Here is a 19213-nt window from a genome sequence, read left to right as displayed (position 1 = left end):
CTTCAGTTTACCTTCCATAGAAAGAGAAAAATCCTTACAGAACAGTGTGATATGAAACTCCTAATTGGACTCAATTCTCTAAATAGGGTTTAAAAGTTAATACAGTAAAACTAAAGCACACTGCAGTAAGTTTGAACAGACCTGGAATCAGCTAGGCTGAACCCCTTTTATCTGCTGCTCCTGAAAACGGAAAGGCAAACTCAGCAGCTTTTATGCCAGAAAGTTTTATCTGCATTCCTAAGAGCACCGAAAATGTGGGTGAAAAGGGAGGAGGGTTCCCCACGCCCACTGGTGTGACCCACACAATTCCTCTTAGCCAAGCCTGTGGATTTGGTAAGGAGACTTTCCCTTCTTTGATATTGGGGGGGGGGGGGGATCCAACAAGATTTTGAGGTAGCCATATCCATGCCGATTCACAGCTTTTCGCAATAAGTCACCCTTTCTCCACTGTGGAAACGTCTCCCGCCTTCAAGCGAGTCAGAATACCCCCAGATCTCCATAAATCCCAACCCTGCAGATCAGTTCCAGACGATCCCGCCACGCACAGATTTCCATAGGGCAACCCGACCTGCTCTCCTCCTTTTCGATCCTCCTCTTCTAAGCCAAAAGCCGAGAGACCATTAGTCAACTACGGGCAGCAGCGGTGCAGTTAGGTACTACTTAAAAAAAAAAACAAAAAACAACTCTGGCTTTAAGAATATTTGCAAAAAGGGGTGTTCGTCAGATGCTCACATGCATTTCTTCACGTACTGTACTGCAGTTCCCCATGCGGTCCGCCAGCCCAGCTACGGAGAGTGGGGAGCAGTGCCTTCCTGTTGGTCACCTCCCCACCGCAGCCAAAAGCGACCCGGTCATTTTGCACAAGCAGATCCCTTCCCCTCCCCCTCCCCCGCAAACTTTGAAGGGATCCCAAGACAGAGCCTTCCCCAACCTCCCCCTCCCACCACAAGCTGTAGGATTTCGCACATGAAGCCAGACCCCCCCCCCAAAAAAAATAAGAAACCATCCGCGCGGCAGAGGCAGAACCGCCCCCCCCCCGCCTGCCTACCTTGCTCAATGGCCGTAGCCGGCCTGTCCCCCCATCTGCCTTCTGTTCTCATCTTGGGAAACTCCAGCCTGGCGACTCCAGCAGCAACAGCAACAGCAGCAGCGACCGAAGCAGCCTCTGCTTGCATAGTTCCCTTTGCTCTGCTCCGCTCGCCCCCGCCGTAGTTCCTCCCTTTTGTTAACAGAGCCCCCTCACGGATTTTCAAAGGATTTCCCTCTCTCTTTGCAACTCTGTCTGCTCCATTAGAAGGATCAGCTTCTTCCACGGCGAAATCTTCCCAAGTTTCCCTTTCCTCCTCTTGCTGTCGCTGCTGCAATTCTCTCCCCCCTCAAAAAAACCCCATCAGCTGCTTTTCTCCCCGCCCCCCCATCCCGACCGCTTCTTTTCCTGACTTTATGGCGCTCTCGCTCTCTCTCTTCCTTCCCCCTCCAAAGCCCAATACCACCCCCTTTCTTTCCCCCCTCCCCCTCTTTTCTTTTCTCCTCCTCCTGTGTCTTTCTTCCCACCCTCCCCTAGCCTGACCCATCCTGACTCTTTCCCAGTGAGCTAATCTGCAGCTGGCTGAAGAGCAGGCCGCATTGCCATGGCAACCCAAAATACTAGAGGATTTACGGGGTGGGGAGGGCCGCAAACAGGACATGCTTGGGGACAACATTTGGGGGTCAGGGTGTGGTGGGGAACTACGGAAGGGGGCTATCCGTTTCAATTCCTCCACTTCTGTCATTAAAAAAAAATCATTAAAAAAAATTATTATTATTATTATCACGTTTCAAGTGCATCCCAAGCCAAAGTTGCTTTGCAAAGTTGCTCAGAGGACTTTTATCAAAATTAACGTTTCCCCTCCTGCTAAAGATCCGTGCCTGAGAACACTTATTCTCAGATTATTTACCTTGAAAATGATGTGGCCACATATATAGCCGTAAACACACACCCCTGGGCATAAGAGGGGTGAAATAATTCATTTCTTCAGGAACTGTTTGTGTATGGCATAAGGACTGTGGCTCCACAGAAATGGAAGCACGCCCAGATTTCTTGAGGTGGAGGTGAAGAGATGAGGGGCCCCGTGCCCTGGAGATATTGGGGAATTGCGCTGGTGGTTTAGTGGGAAGAGATCTTAAGAGCGGTACACTCTTGATATATTCCAGGTCCCTTCCTGGATAAACATATCAGATTGCCATTTGCCAAGCTGTAATTTATCACAAGGTACATATAACCATTTGGAAACCTGGTGGTGATATCCTGCCAAGCAGCGAAACGGCATCCCCATATTTTTGATTAGGTGAATACAGGCAGTTAGAAAACTCTACAATTAATGTCGTTCCATTACAAAATGCGTTAAGTGGTTTTCTCACTGTCTCTGGCAGCACAGACACCATGCATTTAAAACACATTTGCCACCCGTCCCGCAAAGAATCCTGGGAACTGTAGCTAGTAAAAGGGATTGGGAATTGTAGCTCTTGCGGGATAAACTACAGCTCTAAGGATTTGGGGGTGGGGCTTTAAATACACAGCACCTCGTCTCTCTCGCATACTCCATCTCTCTGGTTATAATTTCCACTAGGGTATTCATCTATAAAATCATTTACATGTCACCTTTGGGGCCATAGCCTACCGTACAATGTCATAAAAACTAACATTGCAATGGGCAGCCATGTTGGCCTAACTGGGGATAGAACAGATGCAAAAGTTCCCAGGTGTCTGCAGGTAGGGCTGAGACAAACTCCTGCTTGAAACAACCACTGCCAGCCCGTGTCAACAATCCTAAATTCAATGGGCCAATGACAGCTTCCTAGGTTCCTATTGCAGTCAAGAAGGTTTGGGGGTGGGGAAGTGTCTTGTAGTACCTTGAAGTCTTAAATTTATTATGGCACAACCTTTCAGAAAATGAAATTACTCAAGAACCGGTAGGGTAACTTTTCACCTCCAAGTGCCCTTTGTTGCCAACCTGAACAACTGAACTTCAGAAGGGATTGGCACTGACCTAAAAACTCCACATATATACCAAGCTGACAAAACGACAAGATAGTGTGCAAGTTGACCACCCGCCCTTTGCCCCTACCTTTGGATATCATATTGTTTTACATTTTTCATTGAACGTAACCAAAAGACTTTATAATCTGAGAGAGAGAGGGGTGGGGGAGGGAGGGAGATAGATTGCACGTTCTTTGTAGTTCATGGAAATCTTTTAATACAAATTATTTCAAAAAAACAAAAGCAAGACTCCAATATGAAAGTGCCAAATTATCAGTAAATTCTTATCAGTAAATTCAGTTCTGAAAGCTGTGGCTTGAATTGTACTGTTTCCGGCCTCATTGATTCAATTTAATTAATTAGTTAACCAATTAACTACTTTTAGCAATGTTAAAGGTGTTTTTCTTCTCACCAAATATTGCTGTTGATTGTCCTTTTAAAATCGCTATATCAGACTGTAATTTTTGCTTTGCGCTTCCATGTGATCTCACTGTTTATATATATTTCTCTCTCTCTCTATGCTCATGTGTAGCTGTTTCCTGACACCTGGGAGTAGTACTTAATGAACTGGATGCTAATTTAGAAAAGCTCTTGCCATAATAAATTTGTCAAATCTTTAAAGTGTCACAACACTCATTTTAATTTTTTCCCTGCATTTGGTTATGTGTTCTTTACCACGTATTTGTGGATTCAGAAGAAGGAACTGTTTGACATTCTGAGCAGTTGCCGAGTATACATTCAAATACAATTTCATGAACAGCGTAAATTCATCCATTTTTCACATCAGCACCTGTTTAATGGATTCACTCCCCACCCCTCGCTTCAGTTTCCCTTAATTAGCACAATTCATTCACATGCACCTACCACCCCCTTACCAGAGACATATTTCTAATTGATCAGAAATACAAACAGTACAATGCATCAGGCTCTTTTCTAAATCAAGGCTTCTGGTATGGAAACAATTGACGCTGCCCTAAACTGATTTTCACAAACTGAAGATAAAGCACCAATGCTGTTACTATACTTCTGCTGGGGCTTAATGACACATCAAACCCTACATAAGGTTCTATGATCGCCATCTACTGGAACTAGTCAGAACTCCAGGACACAGGGTGCTTTCAGCCTATCACTCTTCTGCAGCAGAGATTCTAGCTTATAGTAGAACTTTAGGCTTATGCCATTAAAGTAGTTTAATGAGCTTTGTTGCCCTTGCACAGCTATGGGGAGCCTTTGACCCTCCAGTCGTTGCTGAACACACTCCCGTCATCCCTGTCCAGATTTAAAAATAGGGCAACACCAGACCTCAGTGCAACCTGAAATCGGCTTTGCGTCTGGCAGAATCTAACACCATCCTATACGTGTCTACTCAGAAGTGACTTCGAAGTATTTAAGTCAATGTAAGTGGGAACAGGATTTCAGCCTAAGACTGCATTTTGTTTTAAGAATGTTGGAAACTGCAAGCTTTGGGATTTAACATCATGCCTGTTTTGATCTCACTCTCCTACGCATTTGTCTCCACCATGGCTAAATTATTCCTGGTTAAATGTGTTCAGGATTGCAACTGAAATCTCTGAGTAGGGAAGGAATATATTGTCTCCAAACACACAAGCACATAGGCATTGCGCAATGCACAGTGTGCCATTGTAAACACAGCTGCCGGGTATTTTCTACCCCACTGATAATAAGTGGTAAGATTATTCTACTTTTCTAGCATACTTCAAAAGAAAACCTTCCTGGTTTTTCAATCAGTGGAGGACAGAAGTATTACAGAGGAAAGGCAGAACAGAGCTTTCAATAACAGTGTGTAACAGTTGGGGGTGGGGCCAGGGTTAATGGCTGGGGGCCAGAAGGGCAATTCGGATCCTGGGCCTCAAGTAGACACATCTTTAGACACTTCTCAAATTTAGACACTTCTTAATTTTTTTGCCGTTTGATTAGTTCTGCAACTTGTTTTTATGTAAAGGTAAAGGGACCCCTGACCGTTAGATCCAGTCGTGGCCAACTCTGGGGTTGCGGCGCTCATCTCGCTTTATTGGCCGAGGGAGTGTACAGCTTCCAGGTCATGTGGCCAGCATGACTAAGCTGCTTCTGGCGAACCAGAGCAGCACACGGAAACGCCGTTTACCTTCCCACCGGAGTGGTACCTATTTATCTACTTGCACTTTGACGTGCTTTCGAACTGGGAGGAGCACTACCGAGCAACGGGAGCTCACCCCATCACAGGGATTCGAACCACAGACCTTCTGATCGGCAAGTCCTAGGCTCTGTGGTTTAACCCACAGCGCCACCCGCATCCCTACTTTGACATGCTTTTGAACTGCTAGGTTGGCAGGAGCAGGGACTGAGCAACGGGAGCTCACCCCGTCATGGGGATTCAAACTGCCGACCTTCTGATCGGCAAACCCTAGGCTCTGTGGTTTAGACTACAGTGCCACCCGCATCCCTTTGTTTTTATGTGTATCAGATCAAACTGGGGTATCCTCTCAATCCAGAGCTACAAATTTAAGCAAATAAGAGATGTGATTTGGTAAAAGAGAACTTTTTTGTTAACTGATACAGAGGTTGTCATATGCTTAATATCAACTTTGACATTGCAGGAAAGCAAGATTTCCCCTTAACAAGTAATGCATTTCAAGAGAAAAAGGCTAGAAAAGCATTTGGTTATTTTTTTTATTAAAAAAAATCAATTTGTGTTTCACTCTTCTTAATTTTTGTGTGCTTTATTTTGTTTTCGAGTGTCATTATTTTTCCATGGCAGCATTTATTATGGTTTGGGGCCTCAGAGGCCAGAAAAGGCCAGGGCTTCTTTAAGCCTCTGAGAGGACCAGGATGGGGCTTGTGCAAATTTCCTTGGTGTGAGAATTAAGATACAACAAATATGCTGAAGTCATACACATGACCATCTAAAGAGTCATCCTCTCCCCCACCTTTGGTAAGCGTCTGAAAATTATTTCACTGAGCAACCCCGAGGAATTCCCATTCTTGGCACAGGATACATTTCTGGTGGATTGTGTCCATCATGTTGCTGGAAGATGATGGCATTTCTCTATGCCTATATGAATCCAAGCTCTGTGTAGCAGCATTCTAGACTTATTTTATAGAACAGTGTCCAAGAGACCCAAACATCACAGACAAAGACCCTATTGTGTCTGACAATACGGAGTATAGTTTTCACCCCCAGGGCCTTTGTGCTTTACAAAAGGAGCCTCGGCTAGCCTTTGACACAACACAGAAGCAAGTTCTTTGGGAAAGCCTGTTCTTTTTCTGTATTTTGCTGGCAGAGATAAGCACAAGAAAGAAGACAGCCTCTATACTGGATGTACGTACATTAACTGTAGGTGATGGCTGTAAATCAGCAGCATTCGTGGAGAGTCATTTCTCATACCTTATATGCTTATTAAAGGCCACTTTTCTTTCCTCCCCTTGAACACTCCCAGAATCTGCTCTGGAGCGCCACAGCTGTTTAGTTTTTTCAATGTGAAACTAGCATTTTATCTCTCTCTCTGATTAGCTTTTTGGTGGTTTTGTGTGCTGGTGTGTTTAATAATTGGAGTGATAGCCAAATACGTCTTACTCAGAATAGGCCTATTAAAATAAATGAATTTAAATGACTAAGTCTATCAGTTCAACAGGTCAACTCGGAATACAACTAAGGCAGTGTAAATCCGAGACAATATAGAAATATATATTGCAATAGAGAAACATAGAAATAAAATAGAGAAAATACATGACCGCTGAACCCTGTAGAGGAAACAAAATATATTGTGCATTGCATTTGTCATCTTGCTGCTGATCTTTTTCTGATTCCCAATATTTTTAATCAGGAAATGGTGTGGTCATAATGTAAATAAATAATTTTGGGCACCAGCAAGGTTATATTCCAGAACAAGGTAACTGAGATTTAGCTTGAATCTTAGAATTTAAAGGGTCCCTGAGGATCATCTAGTCAACTGTGATGCAGGAATATGCAGCTCTCCCTCACGGGGTTCAAACCTGCAACCTTGGCGTTATCAGCACCATGCTCTAACTAACTGAGCTATCTAGCTTGATTTAAGTTATTGCACCTCCAGTTCATTCCATGCAATCAGCTTTCAGAGGTTCCCTGCTTCTAGGTAGTGGCAGCTGCACCAATCCAGCAGTGGCAATTATCAGCATGGGGGCCTCATAAAGCACAGGGCCCAGGCTGCTACACCGATTCACCCACGGCCGGCAGGATTGGGCTGGGGCCAGTGAGGGGTCCGTCTGAGTTCCTTGGCCCACTGCCAGTGACCCACCTGGCCCATTGCTGGAACCTGCCCTGAATGATTGCTGCTGGGAAACATTACGGAAGGCAATATATTATGTGGAACAACTGGCATCTCAGTTTTGACTCGCAGGAGCCAGAAAAGTTATTCAGTTGCCTGAGAGATTCAGGATTTTCTGCATTCTTGAAGCTATCGTCCCTTCAAAAAACTGCGGCTGTTTTGCAGCCTTTGAAACTACAAGTCTTATCAGCTCCAGGCAGCAAGGGCAGCAGGTGTGTTGTCCTTACAGTGGGATGTGGGTGGGTGGGAAGGCCCCAAGCTAAGATACTTTTTTCATTAAAAAGGTAAAGGGACCCCTGACCATGAGGTCCAGTCGTGGCTGACTCTGGGGTTGCGGCGCTCATTTGGCTTTATTGGCTGAGGGAGCCAGCGTACAGCTTTCGGGTCATGTGGCCAGCATGACTAAGCCGCTTCTGGCAAACCAGAGCACGGAAACAACGCCGTTTACCTTCCCGTCAGAGCTATTTACTTGCACTTTGATGTGCTTTTGAACTGCTAGGTTGGCAGGAGCAGGGACCGAGCACGGGAGCTCACCCCGTCGCGGGGATTCGAACCACCGACCTTCTGATCAACAAGCCCTAGGCTCTGTGGTTTAACCCACAGCGCCACCAGCGTCCCCACTTTTTTTCATTAGAGGGGGGCAAATTAACCCTGGAGGTCTAACTGATCACAACAATTCAGCACCTGGAAACAAAACCAGTCCTACAATTCAAAAGCCTACATATGCTTCCATCTAGTGGCCCTACCATCTATTGTACAACACCGTTTTTTAAAGCAGTCGTTTATACTGACTGACAGTAGTACTTTTCGGGTGTTGAAGGCAAGGCGCCAAAACCAGATCCCAATTCTCCCTGTAGAAAGAGATGTGGCTCAGTGGGCAGCAGCGGCTGACTCTAGATACTTCCAGGCTTGAGTGACAAAGGAAATGCATAACGCCAATAAGGAGTTTCAGAGCCTTACATCACACCAGAGAAAATCCTGCAAATAGACGAGCTGTAAGGAAGGGCATCTGAAACGGACAAAAAAAGCTCATCCTAAGGTTCGGTTGCTGAAACTTAAAACCATCCCGTGGGGCCAATTTGAATAAAATGGGGGGGGGGCAGGTAAGTCCCGCCTCGCATAATCGATCACATGACACGGTGCACACACTATTTGAATGGCAATGCCCATCATCTTGGGGGGGGGGGCGGACCCCCTCAAATATTTTATTGGGGTGGGGGGCGAAGGGACCTCAGCCCCCTTGGAGTTGGCTCCTACGCAGCCATCATAGAACGCATTTCTCTAACAAGGAGAGATTCCCCCACCCCCAGTGGCCGATACCGTATTCCGTCGCAGGTATAGTCTGTGAAGGTTGTGGTAGCACCATTCAAATGAAAACAGTATTTTAAATAATTCCATACACAGCCTGTGGAAGCCCGCGACAGCTGGCTAGGAGAGAAGACGTATGCAAGAGTCATAAATCAGGGTAACTACAGTAGAATGAAAAACCGATTAAGCGAAAGTTTATTCAAGGCTCTTTGGCCATTGGCCACAGAAACAATTGGCGATGATACAATCTTCCTAGTTTGCTGTGCTAATATGAAATGCCGGCAGTGGAAAACTGCGATCTCGGTTGGGGCCTAAGCAGTAAGACTCAAACTTACTGGAAAACTCTAGTTCTGAGCGGACAAAGCATTGCTTTTATTTTAAAAAGAGAGACAGTCCTTTCTTCCGGAAAGCCCTTGCTTTTTTTCTCATCGCGTTGCTTCTGCAGGGATATACTGTGGCCACCTCCCACTCCCAAGCTCTGGCCAGATGCATCTGCGCTGTATCTTTAAGAGGCGGAGTCTCCGCCCCGCAAGTCTGTCTTTGCGGAAGTCCCTGGAACTGGAACGCTGTGTATCGTTTTGGTTCTATCCGCTCCCCCGCGAGGCAAAGCCGGTGAAAGAGCACGTGGGAGTTCTACGGACGGAGCCTTCAATCCGCCGGCTGTGGGTCCAGCTCAGATTCACAGTTGCGATTTGATAATGCTGAGTATTTCCACCTCTTTCTGCTCTTCACGACACCGACGAAGAGCAGCGGATGAATGAGCGGGTTCCCGCGGAAGAAGACCAAGCGCATAAAAAGGAAGGCTAACTCGTGATGAGTGAAATCCAGACGAACCCGTGGCAACGCGGGTCTTCGTTGGTCACGCCCCGGTAGTGGATCCAGTGACCTCTGCATCTCCAGATCTCGTTACCCCTGCATGAAATTCGGGCTGATGGATTCCAGGATCGCTGGTGGGTGAAGGGCCGTGGGATGATGACGCCACCACGCCCGCTCATGCCTGAGATTAAATGATGTAAACGCAGATATTCAGGTGCTGAAATGCCTAGGGAGTAGGCGGGAGTCTCCCTTTGTTTTGCGACGCAGCAACCGCCTCTGTTTCAAGGTTGCCGATTGCCTGTTTGTAAACTCGTTCTGCAGTCTATTCTCAAATGCTTTCCAAAGTGGGGGCCGGGAACATAAGCAGCGCCCCCTCCAGGCGTCTCCCTCCTGCTCCTTGATGTCTCCAGGACTATGACTACATGGTATTGCTATTCCGCTGTCCGGATTTTCCTTTCTAATGCCAGAATCCTCACTGTGAGAAGCTCTCTGTGTACAGGAAGGACATTGGTTAGGAGGCCTCGTCTCTGGTTCTTCGCTAGTGAGGCTCCAAGCTGCTTTCCATGCAAAGCCTTGGTAAAGACCTCTCTGGTGTGCTGGGGGGCTGTGGGATTACCTTGGGGTGCAAGGTGCGAAGGGGCACCCAATGGAGGAGCCCAAATAAAAGGAGATGTCTGTCTCAACACAGGGGGCCTTTCTCCAGCTGGTTTCCTCCAGCGTTTAGGACTAGCCTTTTCCCTTGCGATCCGAGCCTGCGTCCTCCTGCTGAAGTTTGGGCCTTTGATTTGGCTTTACCCCTTGAGCTACGTCTCCCCGGGTTTTGCATCGCTCTGGCTCCGCCTTCTGCTCAAGGCGACGGAGTCTTCGGGCCCCACCTACATCAAACTGGGGCAGTGGGCAAGCACAAGGAGGGACCTCTTCTCCGAAGAGTTCTGCGCCAAGTTCTCCAAGCTCCACATCAAGGTGGTCCCTCACCCTTGGGGCTACACCCAACGTTCTTTGGAGAAATATCTGGGGGAAGGCTGGGAAAAGGTCTTCACCTTTGACAGCCAGGAACCTGTTGGGTCTGGCTGCATCGCTCAAGTGTACAAAGCTTACATGGACACCTCCGCTCTTGGACAGCCGGTGCTGAAGGAACTCTCCAAGGGCACTGTGGTGGAGTCTGCTCTGGAAGCCTGGCAGGTGTCTGGTCTTAAGGGAGTCCTCAGGTGGCTTTGGAAGAGGAAGGATGGAAGCATTTCTGAAGGAGGTGGTGTCCGTCAGTTGCTTCCCAGTGATGGCTTTGATGGACACGTTAAGCAGAATTCTGTTTCTGGATACCTGGACACAGCTTTATCCTGTCCCAAGAGCCTTGTTCCAGTAGCCATTAAAGTAAGACCACAATTCTGTGCTTCCTTAGCTCGGAGTTAGTCCTATTGCACTTAGTATGACTGGCTTCTGACTTAGATATCATAGGGCTGGAAAGGGACCCTGAGGATCATCTTAGTTCAACCCCCTGCAATGCAGGAATAGGCAGATGTCCCTTATGGGGACTGAACCTGTAAAGTTGGCATTTTGGCACCATGCTCTAGCCAACTAAGCTATCCATTTGACTTAACAGATACTAAAACCATTTCATATTCTTGGAAGGAAAAGGTCCAAAATGGTGGTGGTGATTAGGAAGAGACTGACAAGATGGATTTACCTCAAGGACCGCCTCTCCCCTTATGAACTGACCCAGACACTGCAATCATAATCAGAGGCCCTTCTTCGTGTGAGAGGTCTGGAGGGTGGTGACATTAAAACAGGCCTCTTCTGCAGTGGCCCCCCATTTGTGGAATGCTCTCCCCAGGGAGGCTAGCCTAGTGCCTTCATTATATAGCTTTAGCCGCCAGGCGAAAACATTCCTCTTCTCCTATGCCTTTGGATAATTCAATTTATGGCCTTTTAAACTGTGGGTGGGTGGTGGTGGGTGTTATTTTGTTTGTTTGTTATTATGATATGTATTTTTTTTGTTTCTATATTGTAAGCTACCCTGTGACCCTTGAAGGGCTGTATATAAATAATTATAATATAACAATATAATATAATATATAATATGCTCCCTAAGTCCGACCATTGGTCAGTATTATCAACATTGACTTGCAGTAACCCTCCAGGATTTAAGGGAGGAATCTGTCTCAGACCTACCTGGAGTTGGCAGAGATCGAACATGATACCTTCTGTGCTCTATTGAGCTTTGGCCTTTCCCAAGCATCTGCTGGTTTCCCCACTGGTGGCAGCCAATGGCAGCTCATAAATGGGGTGCATGATCCACTTGCAAGTTCCCCCTTGCTCTTGTGAATCTTCTGCTCAGTTCAGTCTGGTCATCTTATCCCTATAAAACAGGGGTGTGGAACTTGGGGTGCTCCAGATGTTGTTGCACTCCAACTCCCGTCAGCCCCAGCCAGCAAGGCCAATAGTTAGGGATGATGGGAGCTGTAGTCTAGCAACATCTGGAGGGCCACAGGTTACCCATCCCAACTGGCTTGACGACAGTGCATGCCATAAGGAATTATCCAGCTACCTTTTGTCGTTTGTATAGGTGCTGCACCCTGGATTAGCTGACCAGGTCCAAATGGACCTGTTTCTGATGAAGACTGGCAGTCGACTCCTTGAGCTTCTCCCGGGGGTCAAGTGGCTCAGCCTGACGGAGATTGTGGAGGAGTTTGAGAAACTAATGATTCAGCAGGTGGGAAGAACTTTGGTTTGGGGTCTGCTTGATCAGTGGAGGCTGGTTCATGGGGCTCTGCACCTTAACTTCTGCCTACCCTCAGCCAGCTCCCACTTGCCTGACTTCTTACTGACCCTGCCTTGTTAGTTTCCTCCTCCTCCATCCCTGTGTTGTCCTTGTACAACTCAGCAGGGAAGAGGATGGGCACAAAACTGGAAATAGCTGGCTTTGCTTGGGTCCTCACTCCCTGTCTTCGGCCCCTACGGGCACCACTGCTCTTGATTCTCTGCAGTTTGTTTCTTTAGATTGACTTGCGCTATGAAGCAAGGAACCTGGAACGCTTCCGTCTTAACTTCCAGGATGTGGATTATGTGAAGTTCCCAGTTCCTCTTCGCCCTTTCGTGACGAGAAACATCCTCGTGGAAACATATGAGGTGAGAATGTGGAATGTGCAGGGCAGCGAGAGCTGGCTTATCTTTTGTCCAGACAGCTGCAGGAGGTTTCGTTGGCCTAGTAAGCAGACCCCTTTATGAGCAGCTGGGCTGCTTAATAAAGTTGACACCCTCACAGCAGTTTGGGTGTGAAAAAGGGGGTGCACAGAGCAGTGTCACTTCTGCTGATCATCACTCTTGACAAAAGTGTTCTGGCCTCAGAAGGCTTGTTGTTTAGTCGTTTAGTCGTGTCCGACTCTTCGTGAACCCATGGACCAGAGCACGCCAGGCACTCCTGTCTTCCACTGCCTCCCACAGTTTGGTCAGATTCATGTTTGTAGCTTCGAGAACACTGTCCAACCATCTCGTCCTCTGTCGTCCCCTTCTCCTTGTGCCCTCCATCTTTCCCAACATCAGGGTCTTTTCCAGGGAGTCTTCTCTTCTCATGAGGTGGCCAGAGTATTGGAGACTCAGCTTCAGGATCTGTCCTTCCAGTGAACACTCAGGGCTGATTTCCTTAAGAATGGAAAGGTTTGATCTTCTTGCAATCCATGGGACTCTCAAGAGTCTCCTCCAACACCATAATTCAAAAGCATCAATTCTTCAGCGATCAACCTTCTTTATGGTCCAGCTCTCACTTTCATACATCACTACCGGGAAAACTATTGGCAAAATAATGGGCATAAAAGAGAAGTGGGCAGAAGGTGAATTGGGTTCTACTGGTAGATACCAGGGTGTGACTTACAGCAGATAAACAAGAATTTCTGCAACCTCATTGATTAACCATAGCAATGACACAAATTACCCCTTCCTTTATCATGCTGAAATACCAAAAGGGAGGGTCATCATTTTTGTGTGGAAGGACTGGGAGCAAAGGTCACTTCTGGGACTCAGGGCAAATTCCCAAGCTCATAATTTTAAAATTTTATGCATTTTAAACAACATATCTGTTGCTCCTGGCTCTGGCTCTGGCTGCCGGATCTCCGGCTTCTTATAAAAACAAAAGTAGATTTCACAAAGCTGAAGCCTGGCCGCCCTTGCACTCAGGGCTGATTTCCTTAACAATGGATACATTTGATCTTCTTGCAGTCCATGGGACTCTCAAGAGTCTCCTCCAGCACCATAATTCAAAAGCATCCATTCTTCATCGATCAGCCTTCTTTATGGTCCTTCTCTCACTTCCATACATCACTACTGGGAAAACCATGGCTTTAACTATACAGACCTTTGTTGGTAAGGTGATGTCTCTGCTTTTTAAGATGCTGTCAAGGTTTGCCATCGCCTTTCTCCCAAGGAGCAGGCATCTTTTAATTTTGTGACTGCTGTCACCATCTGCAGTGATCATGGAGCCCAAGAAAGTAAAATATCTCACTGCCTCCATTTCTTCCCCTTCTATTTGCCAGGAGGTGAAGGGACCAGTGGCCATGATCTTCGCTTTTTTGATGTTGAGCTTCAGACCATATTTTGCGCTCTCCTCTTTCACCCTCATTAAAAGGTTCTTTAATTCCTCCTCACTTTCTGCCATCAAGGTTGTGTCATCTGCATATTTGAGGTTGTTGATATTTCTTCCGGCGATCTTAATTCCAGCTTGGGATTCATCCAGACCAGCTTGGGATTCATCCAGCCCAATCTCAGAAGGCTACAAAACCCTGATAACATTTCTATGTTGTGCAGGACTAGCACGAGGATAGGATGTCTCCAACCCTCAGGGGCTGAGACTTCGCAGCCTCAAAAATTCATGAATGACAGTAGGAGGAGAAAGCTGGATCACATCAGGTGGTCAGCAACAGAGTATACTCTTCCCCTTTGATCTCCTTCCCCCCTTAAAAAGTATCCCCATTGTCCTCCAAAAGGCTTATTAATGTGCCCCTGACAAGCTCAAAGGGCTTTCCTGATTTAGGTTCTTTCTGCTTCAGGAGAGCACGCCTATAGCCCAGTACCTGCAGACTGAGGCCACAAAGGAACTGCGCTGGAAAATAGCTCAGATGGGTATGGACATGATTCTAAAGATGGTAAGAGGCCTCTGTTGGTTGGTTTGCAATTTAGGATTGGCTTGCCTCTGCAGTCAGCCTGCAAGGCAAAGAATCTGTTGTATGAATTTTCAAGTTTTTGATCAGAAAGCCCCTCAGTTACACGATTGGAATCAACTCTCTGAGGGCCCGTACTTAGCCCAAATGACAACACCCAGTCACAAGAGGGGGGCTTTTTGGCAAACCTGAAGGTGGTGGAAGCAAAACCTTTAGTTAGGAAAAGCCTAAGGGGTGAGGGAATCTCAAAACAGTTCAAGAAATGCTGCTGGCATGTTGTGTGGTGAGTAGACCTAGAAAACTGGGTGGGAGAAATGGAATGGAGGACTGTAGAGGAGTGAATAGCTGAACTGCAAACAGAAGCATTCTATGCAGCAACATTTTAATGCAGCTCCTGCTCGCCCAGTTCAATACACTATGTCCCCTGTCTGGTAGTAGGTATCTCCCAGCCCTGCTACTTCCTGGCAGCCTTGATATGGTGATCCAAGAGATTAAACCCAGGAGTTTCCATATGTGCAGAGCAAAATATCCTACTACTCACCAAGAGCCCGTCCTCTTAATTAATTAGTTCATCGATTTGAGAAGCTTTTGGGCTGCCATTTTTTCAACCAAGTTGTGATTTTTCAATCCTTCAGGTGTTTGTTGATAACTTTGTCCATGCTGACCTGCACCCTGGGAATATCCTGGTCCAGGGTGCAGAGGGCTTCCGTGATCACCCCGAGGACCGGACCACCATTGTGGACCTGTTGGACACACTCATTCTGGAAGTGCAGCCTTCTCGCCCCCCACTTTGCCTGGTGCTTCTGGATGCGGGAATCATAGCAGAGCTGCAGGGTCCAGATCTCAAGAACTTCCGGGCGGTCTTCACTGCTGTGGTATTAGGGCAGGTATTAGCTCTTTTCAACCATTTCTCATAGCAGCTGGTAATGGAGATCCTGTTTGGCTTTGGGCTGGACATGGCAGCTTCTAGGGCTGGATTCAGCTACTCTGTTCTGCTAGCAGAAGCCGGAGCAGGGACTCTTGCTGATGCAGTGGGGCTTCCTCTACCCCACAATTCACTCTAGAGGGTTTGGACATCTCACAAAACAGCATGAATGGGGAGAAGGAAAATGCTTCCGTTGGGCAAGCAGAAATGCTTGTGCTGATTGAACAATCTCCTTAGCGCTGTGTTGAATTCCACCCAGAGTATATTTCTTTCTTATTTATTTATGCCATAAAATTGGTAAACCGCTTGATTGTAATAATAATAATAATAATAATAATAATAATAATAATAATAATAATAAATTTATTATTTATACCCCACACATCTGGTTGGGCTTCCCCACCCAGTCTGGGCGGCTTCCAACAAAATATTAAAATACAGTAATGCATCAAACATTAAAAGCTTCCCTAAACTGGGCTGCCTTCAGATGTCCTCTAAAAGTCTGGTAGTTGTTGTTCCCTTTGACACCTGGTGGGAGGGCGTTCCACAGGGCGGGCGCCACTACCGAGAAGGCCCTCTGCCTGGTTCCCTGTAACCTCATTTCTCGCAGGGAGGGAACCGCCAGAAGGCCCTCGGCGCTGGACCTCAGTGTCCGGGTAGAACGATGGGGGTGGAGACACTCCTTCAGGTATACTGGGCCAAGGCCATTTAGAGCTTTAAAGGTCAGCACCAACACTTTGAATTGTGCTTGGAAACGTACTGGGAGCCAATGTAGGTTGTAAAACAAAACAAAACATCTTGTCCAATTGTAGCCTCACAGAATAGCTTCCTTTGCAATAATTTTCAAGCTCAGCTCTATTTTAACTAGACTAGAAGCTCTGTCTCTGTAAATTTTGCTCAACGAGGAAGAGTACCTGAGTCTTGCTTGGGTGAATAGGCTGCCTGATTTATTTCGCAGGGGGAGAGAGTGGCAGAGTTAATCCTTCATCACTCCAGAGCTAACCGGTGCAAGGATGTGGAGAGATTCAAAGCTGACATGGCAGAGCTGGTGACAAAGGCCAGGGACAGCACTGTAGCTTTGGGAAAGGTCAGTAGCCCACATCAAAGCTTGGTCTTCTCTCTTGAGTTGCTGCGTGATAATTCAAAGTAGAAAATGCTTTATTCTACAGATTGCTCAAGTCTACCGTAAGTGATAATCCCACCTCTAGGAAATACAATTTCTGATATGCATGTATCACACACTGATATATATAATTTTATTATGCATGTAACAAATTCCAAAAATTAAAGCAATGAAAAACAATGACTGTTTCTTCTCTTGTTAAACCAACACTATATATAATTCTAAACATTCCAATATGAGTATACAGTGCAAATATATGACTACATAAATTAATAAATGCAATATATCCAGATTTTTATATCTCTGTATCACAGACAACAAGATGTAATAATGAAAGCCTGCTGTATCAGGCCAATGGACCATCTATTGCAGTTACAGCGTCTGGATGAATGAAATGAATGACATTTTAAACCCCTTTGCATTCTAGTTCCAAGTAGCAAGCCTGCTGTCCAGTGTTTTCAAGTTACTGATGACGTATCAGGTGAGATCATCTCTGTGTTAGGTTTATTCTTCTTCACAGCTACACCAGGCCATGTCACCTGAAGGATGTTTAACCAGAGTTTAACTTGGAATGGGGAACTTACTGGAACAGAAAAAGCTTGAAAGATTGCATATTCTAATCCTAGTCCAAAATTCAAAAGCACCAAAAAGCCTTAAAAATGAGTCAGTGTTATGCTCAGAAGCTGCTATGTTGTGCATTGAAACCCAGAAGTGTAAGTTAAATTGAATTTCCTTGCTCCTCTTCCCTATCTACACACACACTGGAAATTATACACAGCCAGCTGGATTGAAGAGAATATATAAGGATGCTAGGTTTAAATGTTAGAAGTGTTTAGCAGTGAACATATGAGAATAATCAATGAAAGCAACAGGGGGGGAAATGTTTGCATTGTTAGGGATCTCACTATGTGGTCACATATACTGTAATCTCTTTCTTGCCTTGCAGAGCAAATAAGACTTGGTATTGATTTCTGTACAGCAATAATCCACTTTTACCTTATTGATGTCTTTTGTACTTCCAGGTAAAGCTGGAGAGCAACTTTGCCTCTGTGGTCTTTGCCATTATGGTTTTGGAAGGCCTTGGACGCTCACTGGACCCTGAACTGGATATCCTCAAGGCAGCTAAACCTTTTCTAATCAAAGCTCCAAGTCCCCTCCTGGCACAGTGACGGACACTAGTTAGGGTGGTCTTTTGAGGCCCTTTCATTGAAGAACTGCTCATTTGCTACCAGTCAGGTGGCTTTCAACCTCTATGTTTAAAACCGGAAGACTTGGCTGAGAACTGCTGTTCAGTTTATCCATATTGAGACCAGAAGTGTTCAGGGGCTGAAACATCTCCATTTGGATTGTGATCATTGATATCTATTCCCATTACGGCAAGAGTGGGGAAACTGTAGCCCTCCAGGAAACTACAACTCCCATTATCTCTGACCATTGGTTGTGCTGGCCTGGGGCTAATGGGGTACAGCAAGGTCTGGAGGGAGCCACAGGTGGTTTTAGGGAATGCAGTTCTCCTGTAGTTCAAAGGAAATTATTGCCCTGTGTGGGTTGGGCTCCCTATAGAGTCACCTCTAGATAGGTGAGCCTACCAGAGACTGTTCCCATCTCCCCAATATTACAAGCTTTAAGGACATCATGCCTGTTTACAGCCTCAACACTTGCCTTGCTCCATTGCCAAGAATCGGAAAGGTAAAGGCAGCTTATACATCAAATTGTATTTTCAGTATGAAAAGCAAACACTCTTCATTTAATATTGGTATGGTGCATGATAAGAATATTGCCTATCTTCTGTTAAACTTGTCTAAAATGTGCTTGGAACATGACATGTTTGAAATTCTGTCTTGGTGCTCTTTGCTCTTATGCTGCTAAGCAGCTGCTTCTGTCCACATGGGGAATTAAAAAATACTTGTTTTTACAAATGGATCGACTTGGTTCTAAATGTCACCTTTGATACTGGGGAAACCGGATTTATGAATAAACAGTTTTGAAGGGGAAGAGGCCCTTTGTGTGGTTCAGCATTGCTTAGACGAAGAGGACGGCAGCCCCTCACACTGCTTTTCTGTGACGTATTGCTTGTGGCACGGGACACACAATGGACTTGCTAATCGGCCGCAGAGAAAGATGCCTGAACATTGCTGCTGAACTTGAGCTTGTTGCACCATGTTGATATGATGGACTACCCACTTGACAGGTCTGTAGTGGAAACTGTCCTGCGTCTGCTCCACCTGGTCTGCAGGGCTGGCCTTAGAGGATGGTGTCCTTGGCAGCTGCTGAGGCCTTAGAGCCCTGGGAGAGCCTGACACTGACCTGAGTGCAACAAGGCAGCCATCTTTTCTTTCCTAGATGGTGGCAGCACTGGGCACCCCATGCAGTTAGCACTCCTGGTCCTGTGCTGTTGTCCGGATGAGGAGGAGCTGCTATTGCAACAGGTGGCAGCATGGCTAGTGGGCATTTTGGCCAAGATGCTACTCCTCAAAACCTGGAGCCAGCTCTGCTGGTCTCTGCTTACTTTTGACACTGAGAAACTCCAGACTTCAATTAGAATCACAGAGTCATAGAATTGTAGTG

General features: G+C 46.2%; 2 protein-coding genes across 8 annotated transcripts in view; one reads left to right on the top strand and one right to left on the bottom strand.

The window, feature by feature from the left end:
- DENND2A (DENN domain containing 2A) overlaps positions 1–1479 on the bottom strand; it is a 66120-nt gene extending 64641 nt beyond the window's left edge. For 6 of the 7 annotated variants that reach the window (XM_083700048.1, XM_083700049.1, XM_083700051.1 and 3 more), the window contains exon 1: positions 1049–1475. The gene's annotated coding sequence lies outside the window, so the exon portion shown is untranslated. Of the gene's footprint in view, positions 1–1048 lie in introns of all 7 variants that reach the window. The other variant, XM_083700054.1, reaches the window with a different exon arrangement.
- A 7562-nt stretch (positions 1480–9041) lies between these two features.
- On the top strand, positions 9042–18564 carry ADCK2 (aarF domain containing kinase 2). Its single transcript, XM_083700326.1, has 8 exons — positions 9042–10818; positions 12011–12157; positions 12445–12573; positions 14487–14582; positions 15233–15484; positions 16481–16609; positions 17073–17126; positions 17668–18564. Exons 1-8 carry the CDS (start codon positions 9862–9864, stop codon positions 17812–17814), a joined length of 1911 nt encoding a protein of 636 aa, XP_083556452.1. The 5' UTR covers positions 9042–9861; the 3' UTR covers positions 17815–18564.
- The last annotated feature ends 649 nt before the right edge of the window (positions 18565–19213 follow it).

The sequence above is a fragment of the Podarcis gaigeae genome (genome assembly GCF_964106915.1).
Source record: "Podarcis gaigeae genome assembly, chromosome: 10".
NCBI lineage: Eukaryota > Metazoa > Chordata > Lepidosauria > Squamata > Lacertidae > Podarcis > Podarcis gaigeae.
This window is presented reverse-complemented; position numbering and strand designations above follow the sequence as displayed.